Source organism: Scomber scombrus, chromosome 19, assembly GCF_963691925.1.
Source record: "Scomber scombrus chromosome 19, fScoSco1.1, whole genome shotgun sequence".
Taxonomy (NCBI): Eukaryota; Metazoa; Chordata; class Actinopteri; order Scombriformes; family Scombridae; genus Scomber; species Scomber scombrus.
The window spans coordinates 2,569,585-2,595,950 of record NC_084988.1 but is presented as its reverse complement, the minus strand read 5'-3'; the positions used below and the strand labels follow the sequence as shown (position 1 = coordinate 2,595,950).

General features: G+C 41.4%; 1 protein-coding gene across 1 annotated transcript in view; it reads left to right on the top strand.

Moving 5' to 3' along the window:
• Positions 1-26,366, top strand: part of kcnh5b (potassium voltage-gated channel, subfamily H (eag-related), member 5b) — a 199,083-nt gene that overhangs the window by 57,191 nt on the left and 115,526 nt on the right. The window contains 2 exon segments of the mRNA XM_062440543.1: positions 8,824-8,981; positions 10,936-11,207. Coding sequence (XP_062296527.1) covers positions 8,824-8,981; positions 10,936-11,207 — 430 coding nt within the window.

The window sequence follows — 26,366 nt, the reverse complement described above, 5'->3', positions numbered from 1 at the left end:
GTCTAAAATTTGTGGAATAAAACGCTTTTTGTGCTAAAACCACAATAATTTCAATTTAAACGCCCAATTTCTATCTTCTGGTTGAAATCTCAGGAAAAAGGCTTCATTGATCTTTAGGAGAGGCGAACCTGTGAGTGGAGATTTTATCACACAAACAGTTTCCAAGGTTAAGAATCATCTTTCCTGCTTCATGATTAGACATTTTTAATGAGGTAATTATTTACTACGGGCAGTTTCACAGTAACTCGAGTTCTTAACAAATGGATTTGGTCTTGATTGGTTTCTCTCAGTGATTCACTGCTTAATTACTTCCAATCAGGCCAATTTACAGACATTGACCCGATAACCTCGGCAGAAAAGCCTCCAGTCAGCAGGTTCTGCAGCCGTTATCACTGCTGTCAGTTTGATGACTTTAGCACAGGATTTAACTCTGCTGTTGTCCTCGAGTCAAGGAAGGAAGGGAGGGAGGGAGGGAGGGAGGAAGGAAGGAAGGAAGAAGAAGGGGAAAGTAGGAGGGAGGAAGGAAAGAAAGGAGGGAGGAAGGAAGGAAGAAAGGGAGGAAGGAAGGAAGAAGGAAGGAAAAGTAGGAAGGAAGGAAAGAGGGGAGGGAGGGAGGGAGGAAGGAAGGAAGGAAGAAGAAGGGGAAAGTAGGAGGGAGGAAGGAAAGAAAGGAGGGAGGAAGGAAGGAAGAAAGGGAGGAAGGAAGGAAGAAGGAAGGAAAAGTAGGAAGGAAGGAAAGAGGGGAGGGAGGGAGGAAGGGTGGAGGGAAGAAGGAAGGAAAGAAGGGAGGAAGGAAGGAAGGACGGAGGAAAGAAGGAAGGTAGGAGGGAGGGAGGGAGAAAAGAAAAGAGGAAGGAAGGAAAGAAGGACAGAGGAAAAAAAGAATGGAGGAAGGAAAGGAAGGAAGAAAGGGGGATAGAGGAAGGAAGGGAGGAAAGAGAGAGGAAGGAAAGAAAGAGAGAAGGAGGGAGGGAGGAAGGACAGATGGATGGAAGGAAGGAAGGAAGGAAGGAAGGAAGGAAGGAAGGGAGGGAGGGAGGAAAGAAGGAACAGTCAAAACAGACAGGGTCAATCTGACCCAAGAGGAGGACATTAAGGTTAAGGACATTTCAGACCACCAGCGAAGCCAGAATTGCAACCAGTGTACAACTATAGTTTACTCATGGGGATTTAATTCTCAGTTACAGTTCTTTAAAAATGCTGCTCAGACTCTGATGCTGTGTCTCAAATCTCTTCTTCTGTACTTACACTTCTTAATATGTGCATAAGTTCACACTGAGAAGTATGGAAACATGCAGCACTATGAGTATCTGGATGGTTTCACTCAAAACAGGTAAAAAGTTGAGTGTGGAACTATGGACACCTCTCGCCCTCATCTTTTGAGTTTTTGGCCCTAAGCACCACTGTATTGATGTCACCTGATGTTTTTCTGATCATTTACAAAATAAATTCACAATAATTTCTTGAACAGATGTTCATGCAAACAAAACAAACAAAACAAAGATAAGAGAAAAAGTGATAAGATACATAAACAATCATTCTTTCCTCATCCCTTTGTTTCTCTTTTATGTAATCTTTCTTTTATTCTCTTTTGTTTTCTTTCTCAAAAATGAAGACAGGAGTAGTAATGACAGTGCAGCTACAGAGCAGCTGCAGGTTATAAATAAATAATCCCAAACAAACCCTGAAAACCGAAGTACATGAATATGAGTCTTCTTGTCAATATCGAAGTATAATCCTGAAAACATGCTTTTGAATTCTTTATTCGGTGCAGCGTGAGATCGTTTTTCTCCACCTGACGCACGAGAAGGAACCTCCGAGCTTGTTCCTGGGGGGTGAAATAAGGGTCAAAAGAGGGTTTTTATAAGGAAAGTTTGTACCTGAGTCTGAACGTTTATTTCAGGACGGAGGTGAAGACTGAGCTCAGGGTGAAGAGCTCGGATGAAACAGCGGAGAGCAGCTCGCCTCGGACTCCGCAGTCTCCCTCTTCATTACATAACATCATAGCCGTCAACATTAGATAACCCTGCTGGCTTCCATCTCCTTCTTCTCCTTCTTCTTTCTCCCTCTCTCCCTCTCTCTCTCTCTCTCTGTGTGCGTCAGAATGAGAGAATTATTATTTTAATGTTGGTAAATATTTAGCTTCAGGTTGCACAGCGTTGGCCCCTGCTGCTCTCAACGCTCGGCTTTGTTAATTGTGTTAAAACGGATCGTGCGGAGCCTGTGCGGACGCCTCGGGGTCCTGGCTGCTGCTCCTGTTGTTGAAAAGAATCACTTTTGTTTATTTTGAGACTCTTTTTCGGCTGGCTGCCTTCGGTGTGCTGTGTGTGTGTGGCTGTGTGTGTGTTTTGGGAAGGTTTGCTGTATAGAAAATAAAGACCCAGGGCTCTCGGAGGACACGGGTCAGCAGCTTCAGTTGTTTAAAAAAGGTACTATAGTGGGTGTGCTGCTGTATTTGGTCCATGGATGCGTTAAACTTCTATTTTTATTTATCAGAATATATATTTATTGAAGTATCTGAGTGTTCCAGCTCACATTTTACTGCTACAGTACGTATGTGGAAAGTGGTTAAAAGTGAATTTGCTGTCATAAGTTGTTATCCAGTAACTTTATATAAGCTCTTTTATATTTTAAAATGTGCTCATCTCAGATAATTCAGGTTTATTACAACCTTTTTTCTTACTTTTGCAGCTCATGCCATCAGTCTTAGTCCAGTAATAATATCGTCTACTCACCGAGTTAATAGCTGAGATCTGAGAATAGAAGGAAAACGAACCCCCGGGTTAGATAAACACATTTGGAGGAAGAAAATAAAAGCAAACTGTAAAAACTTCTAACTGAAATGACACTTAATAGAGCAACATCCTGCTTTGACTTTGACCTGTGGTGCTTGCCGTAGTGTTGCAGCTCTCACATTTTACCTTCAGGCGAAGTTAATCTGGTTAAACTGTTGACGTGTTCGCAGCTTGTCTGATCATCTGTTGCTTGTTGTACTTTTGTTGTAGTGACGTCACCACGGTCCCAGATCCCAGCAATTAATTTGGTGAGAGCAATGTTCCCTCATATAATCAAATAATTAGTGAAAACCACAAAAATAAGACCTATGTTGGAGCTTTGGTCGGCCTCTATGACAGCTGCTTTTAAAATGAAAAGTGAAAAATGCCCCAAAAAACATAATTTAGAAAGAAATAAGACCCATTTACACAGTGGTCCTTTGATATTATGGCATATTGATCTTTATTAATGAAGACTGTGCAAGAAAGCTGTGTTCAAACCTGCAGAACTTGTTTAAAAACTCCAAATATATCATTAAATATAACATTTTCAAGACTAATTAATAGTGCAAGAAATATTATTTTCATTTCAGCATTTAACTCAATACTCTGAAGGTGTGATAGAGTTTTTATTTTTTGCATTGAAACAAGTAAATACAGAATAAATACACCTCTATAAACAAATATCTTGTGTGAAATCTAGAAGAAAATAGTCTAAGAAAAGATACTTAACCATTGTGTCGTCCTCCCGGGTCAAATTGACCCCGTCTGTTCCTTCTTTCCTCCCTTCCTTTTCTTCCTCCCTCCCTTCTTTCTTTCCTTCCCTCCTTCCTCCCGTCCTCCCTTCCTCCTTGTCTCTTTCTTTCATCCCCCCTACCTTCCTCCCCTTTCTTCTTTCCTCTGTCCTTCTTTCCTTTCTCCCTCCCTCCCTCTTTTCCTTCCTTCCTTCCTTCCTTCCTTCCTTCCTTCCTTCCTTCCTTCCTTCCTTCCTTCCTTCCTTCCTTCCTTCCTTCCTTCCTTCCTTCCTTCCTTCCCTCCTTTCCTTCCTTCTTCCTCCCTTCCCTCCTCCCTTCCATCCTTCCATCCTTCCTTCCATCCTTCCTTCCTTGACTCGAGGACAACAGGAGGGTTAAGAGTAAAGTTAGAGTTAAAATGAGGAGAAGTGTTCAACAGGTGGTAGTTTGTGCACCAAATAAGAAAAGTGGGTTACAGGATTCATGTTTCTGTGTGTGTGTGTGTGTGTGTGTGTGTGTGTGTGTGTGTGTGTGTGTGTGTGTGTGTGAGAGTGTGTGTGTGTGTATCCATGTGTTGTGTGCTGAGTAGATCCCACCTGCATGTTTCTGCTTTTACAGTATATGGACCTTTTGTTGCATTGATGTGTTTTGAGGCCAAACTTGTACAGTAGCGCTGCAGAACAGAGTAATGGTGCTGTTTATTTACACTGTCTCATTCATACACGTTGTTGACGCTCCGGGCCTTTCTGCTCTGAGAGCTCTTTGTGCTCTGCTCATCCTCTACTATGACTTCCACAATGTGGCTCAGCATAAACATCACTATCAGTATTAGTAACAATGTCTGTGTATTACACACATAACATGACTCTGTGTGGTGCTCCTTTTAACCCTCCTGTTGTCCTCAAGTCAAGGAAGGAAGGGAGGGAGGGAGGGAGGAAAGAAGGAAGGAAGGAAGAAAGGAAAGGAGGGAGGAAGGAGGACAGGAAGAAGGAGGGAGGAAGGAAAGGAAGGAAAGGTGGAAAGAAGAAGGAAGGAAAGGAGGACAGAGGAAAGAAGGAAGGGAGGAAGGTAGGGGGAGGAAAGAAAGAGAGAAGGAGAGAGAGAGGAAAGAAGGAAGGAAGGAAGGAAAGGAGGAGGAAAGGAGGGAGGAAGGAAGTAAGGAACGAAAGAAGGAAAGGAGGGAGGAAGGAAAGGTGGAAGGAAGAAGGAAGGAAAGGAGGGAGGAAGGAAAGAAGGACAGAGGAAAGAAGGAAGGTAGGGGGAGGAAAGAAAGAGAGAAGGAGAGACAGAGGAAAGAAGGAAGGAAGGAAGGAAAGAAGGAGGAAAGGAGGGAGGAAGGAGGGGAGGAAGAAGGAAGGAAAGGAGGAAGGAAGAAGGAAGGAAAGAAGGAAGGAAAGAAGGAAGGAGGGAGGAAGGAAAGAATGACAGAGGAAGGGAGGAATGTAGGGGGAGGAAAGAAGGAGAGAGGGAGGAAAGAAGGAAAGAAGGAGGGAGGAAGGACAGAAGGAAGGGAGGAAAGAGAGAGAGAGAAGGAGGGAGGAAAGAAGGAAGGAGGGAGGAAGGAAAGAAGGACAGAGGAAAGAAAGAGAAGGAGAGAGGGAGGAAGGAAGGAAGAAGGAAGGAAAGGAGGGAGGAAGGAAAGAAGGACAGAGGAAAGCGGAAGGTAGGGGGGAGGAAAGAAAGAGAGACAGAGGGAGGAAGGACAGACGGAAGGAAGGACGGGAGGAAAGAAGGAAGGGAGGAAAGAAAGAAAGAAGGAACAGTCAAAACAGACGGGGTCAATTTGACCCGGGAGGACGACACGAAGGAGAGGAATAATAACAGAGAGCGAGAGAGACAAGTTAAAATCCTGACAACTTCCTCACCTCCTCACAGCCGGCCAATCGCTGTTTGAAGTGGGTGTGAAATATTAGATTGTCTGTTTCGGAAAGTTACAGAAAATGGCACTAGACAGCCTCTTCTTATCTGTCCTCGGAAAGGTGTGTGTGTCTGTGTGTGTGTGTGTGTGTGTGTGTGTGTGTGTGTGTGTGTGTGTGTGTGTGTGTGTGTGTGTGTGTGTGTGTGTGTGTGCGAGCAGGAGGGCATCCCAAGCTATTCGAACCATCTGATAAAGCATGTCTGACAGAGTATATCAGCCCATTAAATGCCCCGATCCAACCAGGCACAGTTTGTATTACAAGCTTGCAGCTGAAACTTTCAAAGTTTAACCGAAAGTCTCAAGCTGAGATAACGCTGAGGGCATCATTAAGGCATCATCACGATTATTTTTTTCAGACTTAAGAAAGTTTTTCAGGCTTAAAAAAAAAAAAAAAAAAAGAAAGCTCCCAACAGGCAACAACTATCTTCACAGGCTGTCTTGTACTCCTTATGATGCTTAAACTAAACTTAGGGTCTGATTTACTAAAGGTTTGCCACAAAAAATATGCAAGCTGATCTACTAACGCAGCGCACTGATGTTTGCATCTTTCAAATGTGCAAGATAGTACGTGAGGAGACGGAGGCACAATGACAGAATACACACAGGACGGATTTTTTCTACCTGTGTTAATATTTGTGGAGTGGAATATTTGTGGTTTTACTAACAGCATTGACTTTGTCACTAATACTCTCCCATATGTGGGTTTCTCTGGTAATATTAGTTTTTGTTATAACTCAATATATTAGTATATACAATATATCCACTAGAACCTGATCACATTTCATTTTGCGCTTGCAGCTTTCTGCTCGTCCAAACTTTCCATTAAGACACAAAACCCTCATTTAAATACTGCTGTCTGCACCCCGTTGCACCTGTTTTCATTAAGCAGTTATTCTTAGTAGATCACCTGCAAAACGCACGCAAACGAAACATGCAATCTATAGCACTGTGCACGCAATTTAGTACTCACTATTTGGGATCTTAGTAAATCAGGCCCTTAATGTTATAAATTGGTGGAGTGTTCCTTTTAAAGAGGTATCAGTAAAACATGTTGCTACTTATGAACATCCAGTTACTGATTCTGTCATTAAGTGATTTCATAAGACACAGTCGACTACAAGTTGGCAGCTGCTAAAAGTAGAACATTTAACCTTTGTGTCGTCCTCCCGGGTCAAATTGGTCCCGTCTGTTTTGACTGTTCCTTCTTTCCTCCCTTCCTTCGTTCCGTCTGTCCTTCCTCCCTCCCTCCTTCTATCTTTCTTTCTTTCCTCTCTCTTTCCTCCCTTCCTTCTTTCCTTCCTCCATCCCCTTTTCTTCCTTCTTTCTGTCCTTCCTCCCTCCCTCCTTCTTTCCTTCCCTCCTTCCTTCCATCCTTCCTTCCTTCTTTCCTTCCTTCCTTCCTTCCTTCCTTCCTTCCTTCCTTCCTTCCTTCCTTCCTTTCCTCCATTCCTTCTTTCCTCCCTCCTTCCTTCTCTCTTTCTTTCCTTCCCTCTACCTTCCCCCTTCCTTCTTTCCTCTGTCCTTCTTTTCTTCCTTCCTCCTTTCCTCTTTTCCTTTCTCCCTCTCTCCCTCCTTCCTTCTTTCCTCCCTCCCTCCTACTGTCCTTCTTTCCTCCGTCCGTCCTTCCTCCCTTCCTTCCTCCCTCATTTCCTTCCTTCCTTCCTTCCTTCCTTCCTTCTTCCTCCCTTCCTCCCACCTTTCCTTCCTTCTTCCTCCCTTCCTTCCTTGACTCGAGGTACAACAGGAGACTTAATTGCACCTTTGAGTTTTGTGTATAATCCCACCAGCAGCCTTTTAAAGTGAATATTTGGGTTCTCCTAACATGCTGGGATCTTGTTCCAGACCACTGAGCAATGATCCAGAAGAAATATCAGTCTCACAACAGTTTTTGGCCAACTCGGAAACTCAAACTTAGGCCTCCTGTCTTTTAAAATGAATAATGAGCCTCTCATTTTAATCGTTTGTTGTTTAGATGGAAGAAAACTGCCAAAACTCTCAAATTGCCATCAGTGTGTTAGTTCTTTCTAGTTTCCCCAGAGCTTTGAGCTTTGAGCTGTAAAACATGGACACAATGTCATTTTGAAATAAATGTGATTATTAAATTGTGGCTTATTGTGTAATAGTGTAGGTTTCTTCCAAAGTGTTCACCAACAATTAAGACTGAAGATAAATTAGACACGTATCCCACGCTGTGCTGGAATAATCACTGACATGAAATGAGGATTACTGTCACACCTTTTACTTATTTATTGTCATAGTTTCTGTTTTGCAGAGAGACTCATTTGTGTAATTGAAGTGTTAGTAACATGGTTTTCTTTTAAGGAATGAATGGCACTATTCATTTGTATGTGAGGAATATAATTATTCTCATCTCTTACAGTACACAACTCTTTTCAGTGTGCAACTCTATTCAAAGTTTTAATTGCTGCTTTCTTACAGCAATTAAAACTATAAGTTTACAGAGACGGCGTCTTTTATTAGATCTAAGTCTAAGGTGATTGTCTGAGACTCTGGTCAACCAAAGTATCTGATGTATAGTGTCTGAGAAACAAGTTTAAGCTTCTATTATACATGTGATAAGTTTTAACCCTCCTGTTGTCCTTGAAGGAAGGAAGGAAGGGAGGAAGAAGGAAGGAAGGAAGGGAGGAAGAAGTAAGGATGGGAGGGAGGAAGAAGGATGGAAGAGAGGGAGGAAGGAGGGAGGGAAGGAAGGAATGAAGGAGGGAAGGAAGGAGGGAAGGAAGGGAGGAAAGGCAAGAAGGAAGGGAGGAAGGAAAGAATGAAGGAAGGAAGGAAAGGAGGGAAGGGAAGAGGGAAGGAAGGGAGGAAAGGAAAGAAGGATGGAAGAGAGGGAGGAAGGAGGGAGAGAAGGAAGGATGGGAGGGAGAAGGAAGGATGGAAGAGAGGGGGGAAGGGAGAAAGGACGGGAGGAAGGAAGGAAGGAAAAAAGGACAGAGGAAAGAAGGAAGGGAGGAAGGTAGGGGGGAGGAAAGAAAGAGAGTAAGAGGGAGGGAGGAAAGAAGTAAGGGAGGAAGGAAATGAAAGAAGGAAGGAGGGAGGAAAGAAGGAAGGGAGGAAGGAAATGAAAGAAGGAAGGAGGGAAGGAAAGAAGGAAGGGGGGAGGATGGAAAGAAGGAAGGGAGGAAGGAAAGAAGGAAGGGAGGAAAGTGAGAGGAAGGAAAGAAAGAGAGAAGGAGGGAGGGAGGAAAGACAGAGGAAGTAAGGAACAGTCAAAATAGACGGGGGCAATTTGACCCGGGAGGACGACAGGAAGGTTAATGTTATGTGATTGTGAAGATTCTCAGTAATCCAGGTTATATCTTTAAATGAGATTTCCCACTTCTCCTTCCTTCCATCTCTCTCTCCTCCATACCTCCTTCCTTTACCCCCCCCTCAGGGCATCAGCAGTCTGTTCAGCTCTCTGAAGGTGGTCCGCCTGCTGCGTCTGGGCCGGGTGGCCAGGAAACTGGACCACTACCTTGAGTACGGTGCTGCCGTTCTGGTCCTGCTGGTCTGCGTGTTTGGACTGGTGGCCCACTGGCTCGCCTGCATCTGGTAAACACCTTTTATTCATGTTTTCTTCAAAGTTTAGAGTCATTCAAAAGCTGCTACCAGCTGCTGGAGATGTTCCTGACAGCTCCTAACTGGTTATGCATGCTCCATCCCTTCTCCATCTGGAACATTACAAAGCATTGGCTGCTATTCTGTTTACTTCAAGCTTTATTCAATTTGCTCCAAGTCATTCAAGATCAAGTGATATGGTGTGACTTATGGCTTACTGTATAGCAAAAAAAACAAGAAGGAAATGTAACAATATCTGCTGCACAAAAACGTAACAATCGCTTTTCTCAAGACACACAAACACAACTTTAGGATAAAGTACTTTTTAAAGGTAAACTATGCAGGATTTTCCAAAAAAAACATAGTATGTATATAGTCATACAAAAATAATGCCCATCAATCATCACTTATGACCCGCTAGAAGTGTGTGGTGGCGTGTGTATGTGCAGAGACTCTGCCCTGTGCCTATATATACTTATTGTTCTTATTATTTTGCTGTGTTTGGGATATTTCTGGGCTTCAATCTTCGGGCAGTGTGTGTGTGTAGCCCCTGATCAATAACAGCACGCAGGATGTGAGTTTGTGACTCTATAAAAATGTTGCAACATAGACACAAACGCCAATGCTCTGCTTGTTCAACAGTCGACTAAAATATAATCAGACTGCTGTGTGTGTATGTGTGTGTGTGTGTGTGTGTGTGTGTGTGAGCGGAGGATAGAAACATTGAGCTGGGGAAGAGGAGCCGACTTTGAATGCTGTCTTTACAAATATTGTCCGACACATCCTGCATAATGTGTCTTTAATGTAATTATTTACCCACTTTCCCTATTAGATTTAAAACCCTTTGGCGTCAGAGGTTTTTATTTATTCATGCTGTTTGCTTCACATTCATAAGCAAACAGAATCCAACCAAAACAGTAAAGTTGCAGCCGGACAGCGAAACAACGAGCTGAAACTCACTATAAAGCTCCGTAAAGCCGAGAGGAGCTGCAGAGCCTCTATAGGTTCATCACTATGATCTACAACCAACACATTACACACTGACATTTGATCCTTTGTTATTCTAAGAAATATTGGTTGTAGCCACTTTGATCAGAAGGTCATCTTTTAGAAGTGGGACAGCTGGGAAACAAGGACTTCTCTTACCTGTAACATTCAATATAATCATGGCTGGGTATCAGTACTACCTTTAAAAAGCTATCGACCTAAATGAATCAATACCAATGTTATCGAAACTTCTCCCGTCAATCGATACCTGCAGTCGATCCTTTTTGCACCCAGAGCTAGAAAATATGACTATTTGTATGGACTTGGACAAACAACACAACTGTTCTTGGATTTAACGCGACATGTGATTGGCCAACTGCCACAGCAGCTACAACCCGTCTGTGGTGGTGAAGTCGTGGTGAATTTGAGTTAGCACGCTTAGCCGTTCAAGCAGCCAAGATGCCACCTAAACGCTCTAAAGCAGGCATGTCCAAACTATTCCACAAAGGGCCATGTGATTGCAGGTTTTAGTTCCAACCAATCAAGAGTACACCATTTGACCAATCAGCTGTCTGAAGACTGAGATCAGCTGATTAAATGAATCAAGTCTGGTGTGCTCCTGCTTGGTTGGAATGAAAACCTGCAGCCACATGGCCCTTTGTGGAATAGTTTGGACGCCCCTGCTCGAAAGTGTGTCTACACTACACGCCTGTTACACCGGATAAAAGACAGAGACCTAAATGTGTGTAATGGGTATCTAAGGAAGTACTTAGTTGGTATCAGTGTCACTTTAAGAGTACTTGGATTGGTGCTGGTATCGTCATTTCCAAACTGTCCTAAGTGATAATTGTAAGAAGAGTTGTAGCTTCTTAATTGGTATAATTTGGAGTTGAGTATATAATTAATATATTGGATGGTTGGGTAATTAAATATCCTGAAGTTGTGGTTTCGTCTTCAACAGGTACAGCATTGGAGACTACGAGGTCATCGACGAGGCCACCAACACCATCAAAATGGACAGCTGGCTCTACCAACTGGCCATCAGCATCGGATCACCTTACCGCTACAACGCCAGCGGCTCCGGCCAATGGGAAGGCGGCCCGGGCAAGGACTCTCTGTACATCACCTCCCTGTATTTCACCATGACCAGCCTGACCACCATCGGCTTTGGCAACATCGCCCCATCCACGGACGGAGAGAAGATCTTCTCTGTGGCCATGATGATGGTGGGATGTGAGTATATGAGACTCTTTGCTTGAGCTGTGCAGTGTTGAACGCTTTCTGCTGGTTATCCTGGGAGTTGTTATCTATCTGTTGTTGTGGCTGTGGTTCATTTTGGAGGGTGAATTGACTCAGGAGGGCTTTAAAGCTACTGGAAACCTAAATCCACAATAGGTCATAATAGTAAGCCTCTAAAAAGTATTAGAAATTAGCCTCAATCCTAATTTGAAATATTGTGATTTAAGTTGGGCGTGGTTATCCTCAGACATTTATTATGAAAATTGCATTATTAGTTCCACAAACCAATCATTTTGCATTCATCACCTGACCTTTATGCATCCCTCCTGTTGTCTTCCCGTCAATTGTGTAACTTTTGTCCTCCCGGGTCAAAATTTACCTGGTTTGGTTTGACTGTTTATAAAGTATAAGGTATAAATTCTGTGTTAGACCTTTTTAGCCAACGTCAGTCCAACTTATTACCACTGGTTTTACAAATAATTTTGAAATTATAGTCAATAGGCCTCATTTAAATAAAAGTATACCTCATTTTTTAGTTATCCCGGGTCAAAAATTGACCAGAGGACAACGGCGACTCACGAAACTCAGTTGAAACTGTCAAACCAGACATTGCAGATCAAATATAAATCAAGATTGCCTATTTCTCACCTCAAATGCTTTCAGAAACATATTTTAGTCACTATTTCGCTGTAAAATGACAACATTTGTTCACCTGGCCGCGTGCTGATAATAGATGATGAGCCCAAACCGAGCACAGTTAATCAAAACCAGGGAGATGCAATGCCCACACAGTCTTTAAATGGTCTAAACAGCAATATGAGCTGTTTTTATAATAGTTATAAATATCAATGTTCACTCAGATCTTTGTGGATGCTTAATGAGACACTTTTAATAGGCATTTTTACTAATTTCAAGCCAAATTTCCAGAAGCTTTAACATGTTATAAACTAATTGAGGGAGCTGCTCTGTGTGGGAACGCTGGTTGTAATTTCTTAATGTCTGAAGAAAGGCTACGTGCTCTGTGAAAGTTTCTGTTTTTGGTGATTTTTGCCCTGTTTGTAGTGCAGCCTGTGAATGATAATTGGCTTGGTTGGCATGTCCAACACTTTGCTCCACAGAGAGGTTACTACTCCTGATGTTCTGATGAAATGTGGATGAATATTCAGGACCGGTTCCTGATGACTCTGGTGGCCTTTTGACCTTTTTCTCTTGTGCCAAAATGCTGCCAAAATGTCTTCTTGTACATAGTTAATCTCATGAAATGTGAAAAAGTGAATAAACATGAATGTAGGACAGAGGTTTTCAAAGTGGGAGGCGGGCTTCCCCAGGGGAGGGTGGGCTCCAAACAGCTGCAGGGGGAGGCTCAGTGAATGGAAGTGACAAATATGACATTAGTTATTACATTAGTAATCAAAGGAGATCTTGTAGAATAGCCTAAATATGTGTGGTATGGATAAAGAGATAGTTTTGGGTGATTTGACTGTATTTGGTTCAGACTGAAGTTTGTCAAACAGCAATATTAGACTATCTTAGCTCAACTGTGGAGTATCTATAGGATTATACAACATATTCATGATCCAATGGGCATCCAGGAATTGATCAAAACTAAGCAAATAAGGGGTGAATGAGGTGGCGGTTGCGCCTTATTCCAAGCTTTGTCTGAAGAAGATCCATAGTCTCAGACTTTAAAAAAACCCTGATATAAGAGATTTGAATACAGTATTATACATTATTCCAAAGAGGAGCTTTATTTAGTCTTGTAACTGATTCTGACTGATGTTCTGGGGCTTGTAGAAGCTGAATATTGGGGTCCTTCTGTAGCTGAGCGGCAGAAAAATAATTTAGTTAAATGGTTCTTTTGAATTTTTATTGCATAAAATCTGTAATAATACAACAACAAGTCATTTTGGAGTGTTTGTAATGCTGCATAAATGTTCTGCATTGGTTTATGACTGTGAAGAGTGTGCATGGGAGAAAAGTATTTTTAGAGTGAGAGACACTTTACCTTCAATTCTGACTGCAGCAATACACAGGGCAACCCATTGTAGGAATGCCCCTCGAAACCAGCTTTGAATTGGAGTCAGCTGTATTTTTAAGGTAGATTCTTTTATATTTATTTATATATTTTTGCATAGTAAGAAAAAGAACCAATAAGAGTACTACCATAAAAAAATTAATCCTTTTGCACTTTTGCATTTTGGACTTTCCATGAGCTTTCCTTGCCTCCTGACTCACTAGAGGTAGTCATGGAGAAGAGAGCAGGCAGGAAACTCAGTAGCATCCTGCACAATAAGGACCGACCATTGTTTGGTGTTTTTAGTGAACTGAAGAGCTCCTTTAGTGCCAGATTAGTGATGCCAAGGTGCTCTACGGAAAGATTTAGAAGCTCCTTTATACATGGTGCAGGGAGAGTTTTTTAATGAACATTGCTGTTGACTGCTGAGTGTCGTGGATTGTTTGATTGTTTGATTGATGTTGATGTGATGCTTTGCACTTAACTTGTACTGCCTGAGTCTTCATGTTTCCTTGATGTATGTTGGCTGTCTTTGTGAGAAGGTGACATTCAATTTCCCCTCCAAGGGATTAATAAAGTACTTAAATTCAATTCAATTCCACCGGTTCCAAACGTGTTCTCAGATTAAACATTTTTAACCCCACTGCTTAAAGCTCAAATGAGACTTTATGCATCAACACAGTGAAGAGGATCATTGTGACACAAAGTACGTCATCTGTCTTCACCCACAAAGGTCTGACATCCACATGCAGCCCAAAATTTATATGATTACATTGACTCTACGCACCAGCTGTTGTCAACTAACTGTCAACATTCACGTTGGAAAACATCAAATCCTTTTTTAATTGAAAAATCAACATCAACAGTATGTTTTGTTCCCTGTAATACTGACACTGTATTGTCTGGTGAAATGAACTCTGGTGCCTAGAAGCCTTGTCCCAACTTTTATTTACCCATTCTTTCAAAGCATTCCTAATTGCAGCGTATGCTACGAACCATCCCCATCACACACCTGTTACCTAACACCAGCACCTCCATAATTTATTAGTCTCCTTTTGAAATCCAGCAGTTACCCCCTGCAGCATATTTTAAGGTGTGACACCAGACGCCTATTTCATAATTGAGCTATCGTTATACAGATAACAAAGTTGAATTAAACATAATTAGCAGTGTGAACAGGAGAACTTCTGTTGAAACAGTGTGTTAGTGTTCAGAGGCTGCACAGCAGGAAGCGGCACAGCGATGATGAAAGCAGCAGATAACTGAACAGAATAATAGAAAGCAGCATGTGACACACATGATTAATGACAAACTGTACTCCCTGTGGTTAATCTGAAGACTCATCTCAGAAGCAGAGTGCGTTAATATACGAATGGTTAACAGAGGGCAGGAAAGCACATCATGTTTATCACTGATGATCTCTGTGACATTCGAACGCTCTGCTATCATTCGTACCAATTTCTTTAATAAACAACTCTCTCCCACGCAGACCACTATTACTAGGAATTGATGAGTCCTCACTTTATGATATAAGACCAGTGGCAGCATTCAGTGCAGGAAGCTGTGTGTTTTTTTATCAAGCAATGCAAAAAAAAATAAGGGTGTGTAGCTTGTTATGCTACATATCACAATCTCTTGACTTTGTACTAAATTGTAAACTTCTCAAAAAACTGCAGTACAAAGTCAAGAAGTTGTGATATGAAGCACAACAAGCTAGTGAAGCTGCAAACTGAACCGCACTCCTGCACATGCTCAGTAGAGTCTGCCTTACACAGAACTACTCTCTGGAGACTGAAAATGTGATTACTGTTACTCGTGTTTGGAGCCATTTCTAAGCAAACTAACATGATTGTAATGTTCGGGGTGAAGGAATATGTCACCCAGTGCAGTGGTGTGGAGTTTTTGGAAACACACACAATACATGTTAGTAGATGAGTTCATCGTTGGTTTGGCTCTGCACATGAGATTTGCTCACAATATAGAAAATTGCCGGCATTATCCTTTTTAAGAAGGCATTAATTAATTAATACCCAAGTTAGTGATTGCTCTTTTTGAAAAATCTTACGCCCATTCTTAAGCCGTCCTCTTGATGTAAAACCTTTAAGCCTCTTTGGAAAAGACGTTTCACAAAGGCCTTTTCATTCTGGTGTCCTTGCTGTCTCTGCTGGCGTGATGGAGCTTGTGTGATGATGATGATGTCTATATCCTGGAGGAAAACTTACTTCCACCAGGGCATCAATTATTAAGCTGTATGCACACTCTGCAAAATTCAAAATGAGGGAGGACGGATAACAAACTGAAGACTTCTGTTTATCTGTTGGTATTAAAATTAAGTGGATATATTCTGCAGGCGTTGCACAATCTTTAGCACTTGTATGAGGTGTGTGATGCACAGAAATAACATCAGATTGCCTTATGGTTGCTAGATGCAGGCTGTGCTGATGTATAACCAAATAACCAATGAAGAACAACACAGGACTAAACTGCTGACATAAGAGATCCTGCTGGAGACATTTTTGCAATTGAGTCTTTTTTTTCATCTTGTACACTTTCAGAGGGCTTTGTTAGAATCATAGACTGTATATAAAATGGAGGTAACATCCGTGACGTCACCCATTGGTTTGTGGACTACTGCGTGGAAGCGAATAGTTTCGGATCTGGGCGGCGCCATCTTGAAAATTTCCGGTGCATGCCGGGTAAAGAAAAAACATGGATTCTACTTATATGGGCATCAGGAGGAGCATGAGGCGCCCTCCTGAACCTGTGAACCAATCAACCTGTCAATCACGACGTAGCCACGCCCTAATGCATACCCTGCTTTATCGTCACATATAAAATCAGGGAGGCCAAAATGTCCCAAATGAACATCATACTACATTGAAGAAGGCTTTAAACTAGCGATTGAGACCATAAACACATTTTGAAAACGTTTACTGAGGTTAGAAATCAACTGAGAAGTTGGTGAATTCTCCATTGACTTGTATAGAGACGGAAGTCCTTTTGACACCAAAACGGTCGCCCCCTGGTGGCCTTTTGATAGAATGCAGTTTTAAGTAACTTCCGCGATTGCATCATTTCAGAGGACTGGAACTCCCCGTCTGGTTAGAATGAGTCTCTAACAAAGTTTTGAACAAAGGAAGTCTGAATGAGGTCTGTAAAACATGACATTTAGGGTCAATGAAGGAAAAAGAAAATCCATGTTTTATGTTGTCATGGCGTCAAAGAGGAAGGAAAAGCCATTTTCTTGGTGTAACCTACAAAGGGTTAAGAAGATTCCCTCCAAATTGACATTTCTCATCTTCTCCTCCTGTAATTATTTAGGTAAGTCTCTCTAGTCTGTATCAATTTCAATCAGGAGAGACAAGTGAATAGAAAGATATTTATTGTAAATATATAATGAACAAAATCTTAGTAATGATAAAGTCTTTGGCGCTTGAACTCCATGAGGAATCATCTCTGAACGGCTGCATATATATGTAGATCCCCCATGAAGTCCAGACACTGGTGGTGGTGATTGCTGATGAGACTGAAGAGAAGATGGGAAGGAACAGCTGTATGACAGGACTGAAGCAAAGAGAGAGAGGCACATTTAACCTTCCTGTCGTCCTCCCGGGTCAAATATTTTGACTGTTCCTTCTTTCCTCCCTTCCTTTCTTCCGTCTGTCCTTCCTCCCTCCCTCCTTCTCTCTTTCTTTCCTTCCTCTCTCTCTTTCCTCCCTTCCTTCTTTCCTTCCTCCATCCCCCTTTCTTCCTCCCTCTCTCCCTTCCTCTTTTCCTTTCTCCCTCCCTCCCTCCTTCTTTCTTTCCTTTCCTTCCTCCCTTCCTCCCTCCCTCCTTCTCTCTTTCTTTCCTCCCCCTACCTTCTTTCCTCTGTCCTTCTTTCCTCCCTCCCTTCCTCTTTTCCTTTCTTCTTCCCTCCCTCCTACCTTCCTTCCTTCCTTCTTTCCTCCGTACTTCCTTCCTCCCTTCCTTCCTTTCCTTCCTCCCTCCCTTCCTTCCTTCCTCCTTTCCTTCCTTCTTCCTCCCTTCCTTCCTTGACTCGAGGACAACAGGAGGGTTAAATGAACCGCTACTAGATGACAGGCTAAGGCTGAAGTGTGGCGTTTTGCTATTGGTTGCTGAGATTGATTGACAGGTGACTGGCAACAATTGAAATAACACCCTAGACATAGAAATCTAGGTAATAGATGAGCATGCTTGAAGGAGGCAGAAGTTACCAGTTATGCCTGTATGTTTTAGAGTCTTCTGACTGAACTTTCGCTAAGCTTCATATGTGATTTATCTGCTGTTTTACATTTCAGACACACCTGATCCCGGTGTCTTGTACCTGCGGTTGTTTAACCTGGCGACAGATTGTTTGTCAGTCATGTGTTTTTCCTCAAAGCTTTCTGCCTGCAGGCGTAAGCTGCTTTACATTATTCAACACATTATATACGCTTGAACAGGCATGAAGAGCGCTGGCATCATCTCATCATGCAAATAAGTTGTACACATGTGAATCTGCGGATATGGAACCAGCTTATATTTGCTTGTTACGCATCGGGAATATGAATAATGAAGTTGTTGTTTTTGAGGAATTAATGGGACAATAATACAATACAATGATAATATTTTATTCACAAACGTTGTGGAGTATATTTTTCTAGGAGGAAGTCTATCTAGTGGCTCAGGGGTAATTAATTCTGTTTCATGTAGACAGGAAACAATTACACTTTGAAAAAAGAAAAAGGCCCCTAAGACATTAAAAGATATTATGTTCAGTTGTCTCATTCATTTCTATTTCAGTTAGTTATTTCTTACATTTCCCAGAAACTTTCCCAGATCTAAACTTTTTTGTCTCTACGTTGCCATTAGGCTCTACACACTAACATTTTTATGCAAAGGCATTTTTCATCCCCACCTCATCTATATCCTCCTTTTATAAGAATACTTTACTTTATCTCTATTTCATGGTTTTGTCTATTGCATAATCCTAATATGATCTTTTTTTTAAATCATTCATCCACTATAAATGTTGCTCTTTTTATGTTTTATTTTATTTTATTTTATGGAAACCACTTTGTAACTTTATTTTAAGAAGTGCTATAGAAATAAAGTTATTACTACTATTATTAACAGCAATCTGAACTGTGTGCACCACTTAATAGGGAGCAGCAGCTGAGAATTATAAGATAGTTAATGCCCATTAAAAAGATGATTTTGCGCCTCGTAAATAGTAATAATGATAATAATAACTTTATTTATATAGCACCTTTTCAAAACAGAGATGACATACAACACAGGGCAGTAACAAGGCCGACATTAACAAGATGGAAGTAGAAGAAGAGTTGATAAAAGATTACAACATTTAAAAAAAAAGACAATTACAATGAACAAACAACATCAAATTAAAGCTAGTCTGTAGAAATTAGTTTTAAGAAGTGATTTAAAAGAAGTTGCCGAGCCTTATTTCCTCAAGCAGGTCGTTCCAAAAGCGTGGTCACCTTTAAAGGTTTCAGCCTCGACTTCAGAACAGCCAGAAAGGCCCAAACTCGAGGATTTAAGGCTGTGGGCTCGCTCACATGGGGTCAATGGGGTGTGACGATCGTGGTGGTGGATGGGAGTGTAGCACCTGCAATTAACTTCACACCTTTTTATTAACAGTAACCACGAAACTTCCCCAAAACCTCAACTACTGTATGAGTTTAAATCACCCATGTGGTAGACGTGAGACATCAAGAACAAAAAAGCAGGTGCTGGACCAAACAACCAAATTTCTAACAGCAGAAAAAAAGTCAACACACTGTAGCTCCCAATGCAGGTATGAATCGTCCTCCCGGGTCAAATTGACCCCGTCTGTTTTGACTGTTCCTTCTTTCCTCCCTTCTTCTTTCCTTCCTCCATCCCCCTTTCTTCCTTCCTTCTCTTTCTTTCCTCCCCCCTACCTTCCTTCTTCCCTTCCTTCCTTTCCTCCTTCCTTCTTCCTCCCTCCCTCCTTTCCTTCCTTCTTCCTCCCTTCCATGTTTCCTTCCTTCCTCCCTCCCTTCTTTCCTCCTTTCCTCCCTTATTCCTCCCTTCCTTCCTTCCTCTCTCCCTTCCTTCCTTCTTCCTCCCTTCCTTCCTTGACTCAAAAATAACAGGAGAGTTAATGGGATATCAAGAGTGACATCGGAAGAAGAGCAGGAGGCTTTAAACACCACCTAATATCCTATTACATAATACCTGCATTGGGAGCTACAGTGTGTGCATGCCTTAACCATACTGTAGTTTATTTGCCATAACTTCACGCTTCCCTTATCCTTTAACATACTGTATTTGGCAGGTGCATTTATTTTAAGAAAGCAACAATTTAAAAAATGTCACAGTTGAACATAATCGGAGGTTTTGGCAATGGTTGATAGGGTTGGGTGCAGAGCGTAGAGTAGTGGAAAGGTTTCATCAGTGTGCACCAGGTAGCAGGAAGGTGCCATTGTGTGTACTATCTGCCTTTTCACAAAACCTGGCAGCCTCGTCTGACTGCTGACAGTCTGCCATGCTTAAACCTTCCTGTCAGGATTATGGCACGAGATTTTAAAGTGGCGGTTCAGGGATCACTGAAACACAGAGAATGAGCTTATCTTCATTGTTTGTTTGCTTAATGGTCAACTGCAAATAAGGTCAAAGTTTAGTCAAGTTAAATTAATTTATACAGCCCCAAAATTGCCAAAATCTATCTTTTCTAATCTGTTCTCCTTAGACCTTCCATTTAGATACGGAAAAAACCTTTAGCAGAAAAAAACATGACAAGAGAGAGAAACAGAATGACAACATTAGGTAAGTAAAAGAAGTCGAAATCGATTTAAGTTGGATTGCAGCGGCGAGGCGTAAAATCCAAGAGACACACAGCTCCCTCGGTAGCGCTCAGGGTGTCACGCTTCCACCTAAACCGCCTCCTGAGCCTTCAGCTTCATTCTGGAGTGACAAAAAACGAGAGAACCGTTCAGTCTTTGCTCACACTCAGTGGTTTTGTTTTAAAAAAAAAGTGAAACATTTCCAAAGCAAGGAGAATACAGGCAGAAGGGTTTAACTCAAATGAACTTAATCCAGATTTCTGATTCAGGTTTCTTTGCAGTAAAGCACTTATTGCAACAAATGGAAATGCAGTTTTTCACTCTAAGATGCTCCCTTCATTAGCCAGCAGCATGCTAAGCTAAATCAGAGAATGCACTGCAGAAAAAAAAAACCCCATACAAGTGTATCAAACTCCACCTTAGCTGGAAATCTATCATGTTTTCTATGTTAGATCAATGTATCTGCAGGAAGAAGAAGAAGCATAAACCAAACAACTAGTGGCTCCAGAAACAGAAGGCACATTTCCAATGCTTATTTTGTGTTCAAGTGATTTCATATCTTTTCTTAAAAATGTCTGGCAGGACACACCAGCGCTCCGCATGTTGTGAAAACCTTCAAGCCAATTATCAGCTCGCCAAAACTCTCAAGCATCCTGTTTGTGGAAAGTGTTAATTTGCCCATTTAAAAAGCCATATGAAACCACTTTTTTCGTCACTTGGTGAGAGTTGGGATTATATAATGGCCGAATCTAATTTCTTGGAACAATAGCGTTAATATGTTCTTGTCTTGGTCTGATCGGTTTCTGCCCTGGAGTTTAGTATCAGGGCCAAACCAGAGGCTCGCTGGGCTGCTGTCCATATTGTTTGTTTCTGGCAAATGGGCAGTAAACAGCTTCTGCTCGGTAGTAAACAATAGAGGAACATGATATGCTGTTCGGTGTCCGCTCTGTCTGGCTGTTACTGATAGTCTTCTTGGGGTGGCGGACCATCATAGAGACTGTGTGGGGCAGCTTCTTGATCTCAGCAAGTGAGAACTGATAGTCAGACAGACAGACGGACACCTATTGAGGTCTATTCATGTTGTTTTCTAGATTTTTTTATTGAGAATTCAAGCAGATTACAATGTAAAATATGCAGATTTACAGCATCGCAGGCTGCCACAGAGAGAAAAGATCATTTAAGTTTCATCTTTTGTTAATGCTTTATAAGTCAGTTACATTATAAGCCATTAATAAGGTCGACTTGTGAGCTGTCAGGTTGTAAATAACCCTTCTGGCGGGACACTAGCTTCGTCTTTATTAGCTTGCTCTTTCATTCATCAGGAGAACAACTGCAAGCTATTAATGAGTCTCTGATAAGCATCAACTAGTTACAAGTCATCTACAATGAGTCAAAAGTCAATAATGAAGGGTTTTTCTAATAATCTATCAAGTCTAGTTAAGACCTTTGAGGTTAATTTAATCTGTGATTTTTCTGATTTGAAGCAACAGCAATCAATATTTTTCCTAATAATGATATATGATCTGACAGGGTATAATGTGTTGTGGTTTGTAATGATGGACCAACAGAGAATTATCAGTGACTCTGCAGCTCTTATCGGCTTTACAGAGATTTATAGTTGAGTTTCAGCTCATTTTTTTTAGCTGTCCGGCTGCAACTTTACTGTTTCGGTTCACTCTCAGTGCTCTCATAGCGTCATTTTTAAAGAAAAAGCTGTAAAAAGCCACTGTACACTACCTGCTCAGCACCAAGCATCAAACAGACACAGTTAGCTGTAGACTAGCTGGTGAACATAGTGGAGCATTTAGCAGCTAAAGAGCCAAAAATTTCCATCAGGAGTTGCTAGAGAGTAAAAACAGAGGTAAAAGAGAGTGAATATTGGGCTTACATTCAGCATATGGACGGAAACAGGACTCCAAATGAATAATAATGTTGCTCTGTAACTGCTGGATGTGGAAATAAGTTTAACATATGAATTTAAAAGGTGATGATAAATCAGTGTTTCTGCTGCCCCCAAGTGGCCAAAAATCAGTTAATGCGGGTTGAAAAGGGACCTACATAGATTTTATACATTAAAAATATCTTTGAGGATTTTCAGTCAAAGGCTTCAAAGAATGTTTCCAGGTGTTGGGGAATACTACTGCATGTGTATGAAAAGGTAGTACATTATGTAATATGTCTCCAGAGGAAGTTGTGTGTGAAATCTGCCTCAAGTGATGTCATCTGACTTAGTGTCCGTTGGGGCTGAAGACTAAAAGTTTGAGAAACAAAAAAATCTCAGGGTGAAGAGTTAGAAGGAAGTGAAGTTCACACCTCTGCGGCTCCTTATCTCTGCTGGAGGCTTAACTTATCATAACACCCCCTCCAAACTATGACCAAAGGTAGAGGTGGTTGAGTTGCATTGTGGGTAATGTGAGCACCAGCTTTTGATAAAGAAGAAGAAGAATATGTGCAATAAAAATCTTGTGTTCTCTTGCATTAATTTTGATATTTCTTCAAATCTGCCCATTGAAAATTCAACAGTGTTATAGGATCACTAAGCTAAATCAGCGGCGGTCTCTTTTAGTCACTTTTGGAGGGTTTTTGTTAAACTCAAGAGCAATAAAAACAAAGCTAGCATCATGCTGGATGAGGATAAACCCAAGCTGGAAGAGTTAATTCACAATGTGGTAGCCACCGCTGTTCTTTTTAATGGCTTATTAAGCATTAATAAATGTTTAAAAAGCATTAATAAAGTATGAAGAAACAACTCATAAGCACTTTTATACAAGCTGCCTTTACTAGAAAGTGGTGCCAAGTAATTTTATTTATAATGGGAACATTTTATAGATGCTTTTATGGTAAGAGTGCATGCATGACTTTCAGGAGAACAGCATATTGGAAAGTTAAGACAGAAGAATAAAGGGAAAATGTCTCATAAAGTGTACTAGTCAGAGCTTCCTGTAGTTGTTTATAAGAAATGCAGAGACTAAATTAAACCTGTAACCTTCAGGGAATAAGGGTGGAGGCTATTGTTTAGACTGTCTTCTAGTTGCATGGTGTCAGCATCCGTCAGACTCAGCAAATTACAGTGACTGATCGATGAGATTTACAGATTATACAATTACTTTATGTTAATTAATCACATTTGCACATTGCACAAGAAACAGGAAACTTGCCCCCATCAGTTTATAATCTCAAAAATGCCCTTTTAAGACATTCAGGATGGCTTTTCAGAGGTGTCATTCTGATGGAAATTTCACAAATTTGCCTGAAATTCTCTTGATATTTGCATTTAAATGTATAATGATGATAGAAAGACAAAAAGACAGAGAGTAAACGATGAATACCAAAGATGACGTCTGGGGCACGGCCTGCACGTAAGGTCTGCAGCCTGTTTAAACTCCTCTCTGAACCCTTCTCTTCCCTTTTTAATTCAAAGTTAATCCCATTTGACAAATGCTCTCTGTTGGCGACAGGAGGCCGAGCGTGACACAGATGTCTTGTCTTGAGGGAAAATGGCAGACAGACAAGCTCGGCCCTCGTGAGCCCTGATTGGCTCTGCGGTTGATTTTTGGTGAAGCGCTGACATGCCAAGTTCAGAGGCGACGAGTTCGGACAGTGCAAGAATGCAGCTGGACAATATAATCATTTTGTTTGAGGACATCTGGTAAAACTGATGTGATGCAGGTTGTTATCATGGGACTAATAGGTCTTGAGGAAGGTCTGCAGAGAGGAAAACTGACTTTTATTTCTAGTTTCATTTATGGATTTTGGATTAATCATGGAAATGTTTTTACTTTTCTCCGTTTTCTCATAAAAAATAAGGTTTGTTGGACCTTTTTTTTTTTGGAGAATCTTGTGTGAAGGTAACAAATGAGGTGACTTAATGTAGTTATTTTATTTATGAAGACAGTCAGAGTCACTGTCATTAAAAAAGTATACTACCAATTTCACATTACGTTCCTATAACACTGTCAGACTCATGATCGATAGTAGTGCTGAGCGATATAGGAGGAATCATATATCTTGATATTTTGGACCAAATACCTCGATATTGATATTTTGACAATATCGTAGGGATGACTATTTAAAAATATTTACACAATGATATTTGTGATAAATAATCATCAGTAATGTGGATATAATGACCGAGTGGATAAAAGTAGATAATAGAACAGTCTGTTCAGCTCAGAAAATTATATTTGTACTGTAATGCAGCCTTTAAAAACAGGAAAAGACACTTATTTCATATCACAATATTACGATATTGAAAATCTAAGACGATATCTGTATAATATTGATTCATTGCCGAGCCCTAATGGATAGTTTTTTTTGGGGGGGGGCATCAAAATCAAAGCAGCAGAACCAAAGATATCATCTATTTTATAATTTCATGTGTTTTTTTTCTGTTTTGTCATAATGTGGCCTACATTAACCACAATGCACCTCAGCTCGATTCAGATGGCGGTGTGCAAAGATGCAGCCGCTCCTGGCTCTATTGCACTTTTTTATGTATTACAATATTTATTTATTAAACCATTTATTTATTTCCCCATGGTATGTTGGTTTATGTTGTGTTATTGGTTTGTTTTTATTGGTTTGTTCTTATTGACCCATCGGCACTGTTGCAGATATAGACTCCTTATCTCGTTGTATATGCTTACACAATGACAATAAATGCTTTCTATTCTGTAGCCTGGAGCTGTTAGCCTCCAGCAGACACGAGGAGCTACACAGGTCTCTGGTATCTTCACTTCTTTCTATCTCCACAACCCCAGATTTGTAGTCTTCAGCCCAACCGACACCGACTCAAGTGGCATCACTGGTCTATCCTCCCGTCAGTCAGCACGTCTCTCTGTTTGTATATCTGTCTGTGTTTCCGCCTGGCCGTCTGTCATCATCATCTCATATAATGGAGCAGCACTGAGCTAAGGGGACTGTGTGTTCCCTGACATTAGACCAACTCCTCTTCCTATTAGCGTGAGGGAAGCCGATCTGTACCGCTCCTCCTCCTTCCCTCTCCCAGCTGTCCCCCCACATGTCTTACACCCTGTTTGTCACAAGAAAAGTTGGGGATTAATGGGCCGTTTAACTGTATCTGCGGCCATCAGCAAAGAGCTCCAACAGCTTCTCTGAACTTATGCTCAGCTCCCTGTTAGAAGGCGGAAGATCACATTCAACATAGAGGGAAGGAAAAAGTAATACACACACACACTGTTATTAAAAGACACACACACACACACACACACACACACACACACACACACACACACACACACACAGACACACACACACACACACACACACACACACACACAGACACACACACACACACAGATCTGGATTTTATGGAGGCCCCTGAGGACAAAACACACAAAAGAGAGAAACAGAAGAATGGCAAATAAACAATACTGTTGTCATAGTGCTTTATTAAGTTTTGATATTTTTTTTAGGCAAGACAGTAAACTAATAAAATAATGATAATTGTAGACTATGGTGGGTTTATTGCAGTTATTTACAGTAGTGCTACAGTATGATTTGCATTCATGGAAAAGGATACAATGATTGATTATTTATTATCTGGTTTGACCATATTTAGCTTTTTTAAATTACTGTTTTTATTCCCTTTTATTATCCCAAATCTGTACCGGCTCACTCACCTTGTGAATTTAACCTTTGTGTCGTCCTCCCGGGTCAAATTGACCCCGTCTGTTTTGACTGTTCCTTCTTTCCTCCCTTCCTTCCTTCCTCCCTCCTTCTCTCTTTCTTTCCATCCTCTCTTTTTCCTCCCTTCCTTCCTTCCTTCCTTCCTTCCTTCCTTCCTTCCTTCCTTCCTTCCTTCCTTCCTTCCTTCCTTCCTTCATCACCCTTTCTTCCTTCCTTCTGTCCTTCCTTCCTCCTTCCCTCCTTCTTTCTTTCCTTCCTTTCCTTCCTCCCTCCCTCCTCTATTTCTTTCCTCCCCCCTACCTTCCTCCCTTCCTTCTTTCATCTGTCCTTCTTTCCTTCCTTTCTCCCTCCCTCCTACCTTCCTTCCTTTTTTCTTTCCTCTGTCCTTCCTTCCTCCCTTTCTTCTCTCCTTTCCTCCCTTCCTTCCTTCCTCCCTCCTTTCATTGCTTCCTTCCTTCCCTCCTTCCTTCCTTCCTTCCTTCCTTCCTCCCTCCTTTCATTCCTTCCTTCCCTCCATCCTTCCTCCCTCCCTCCTTTCATTCCTTCTTCCTCCCTTCCTTCCTCCCTTCCTCCCCCTTTCCTTCCTTCTTCTTCCCAACCTTTCTTCCTCCCTCCCTTCCTCCCTTCCTTCCTTGACTCGAGGACAACAGGAGGGTTAAGCACGTTAAAACAAATTAAGCA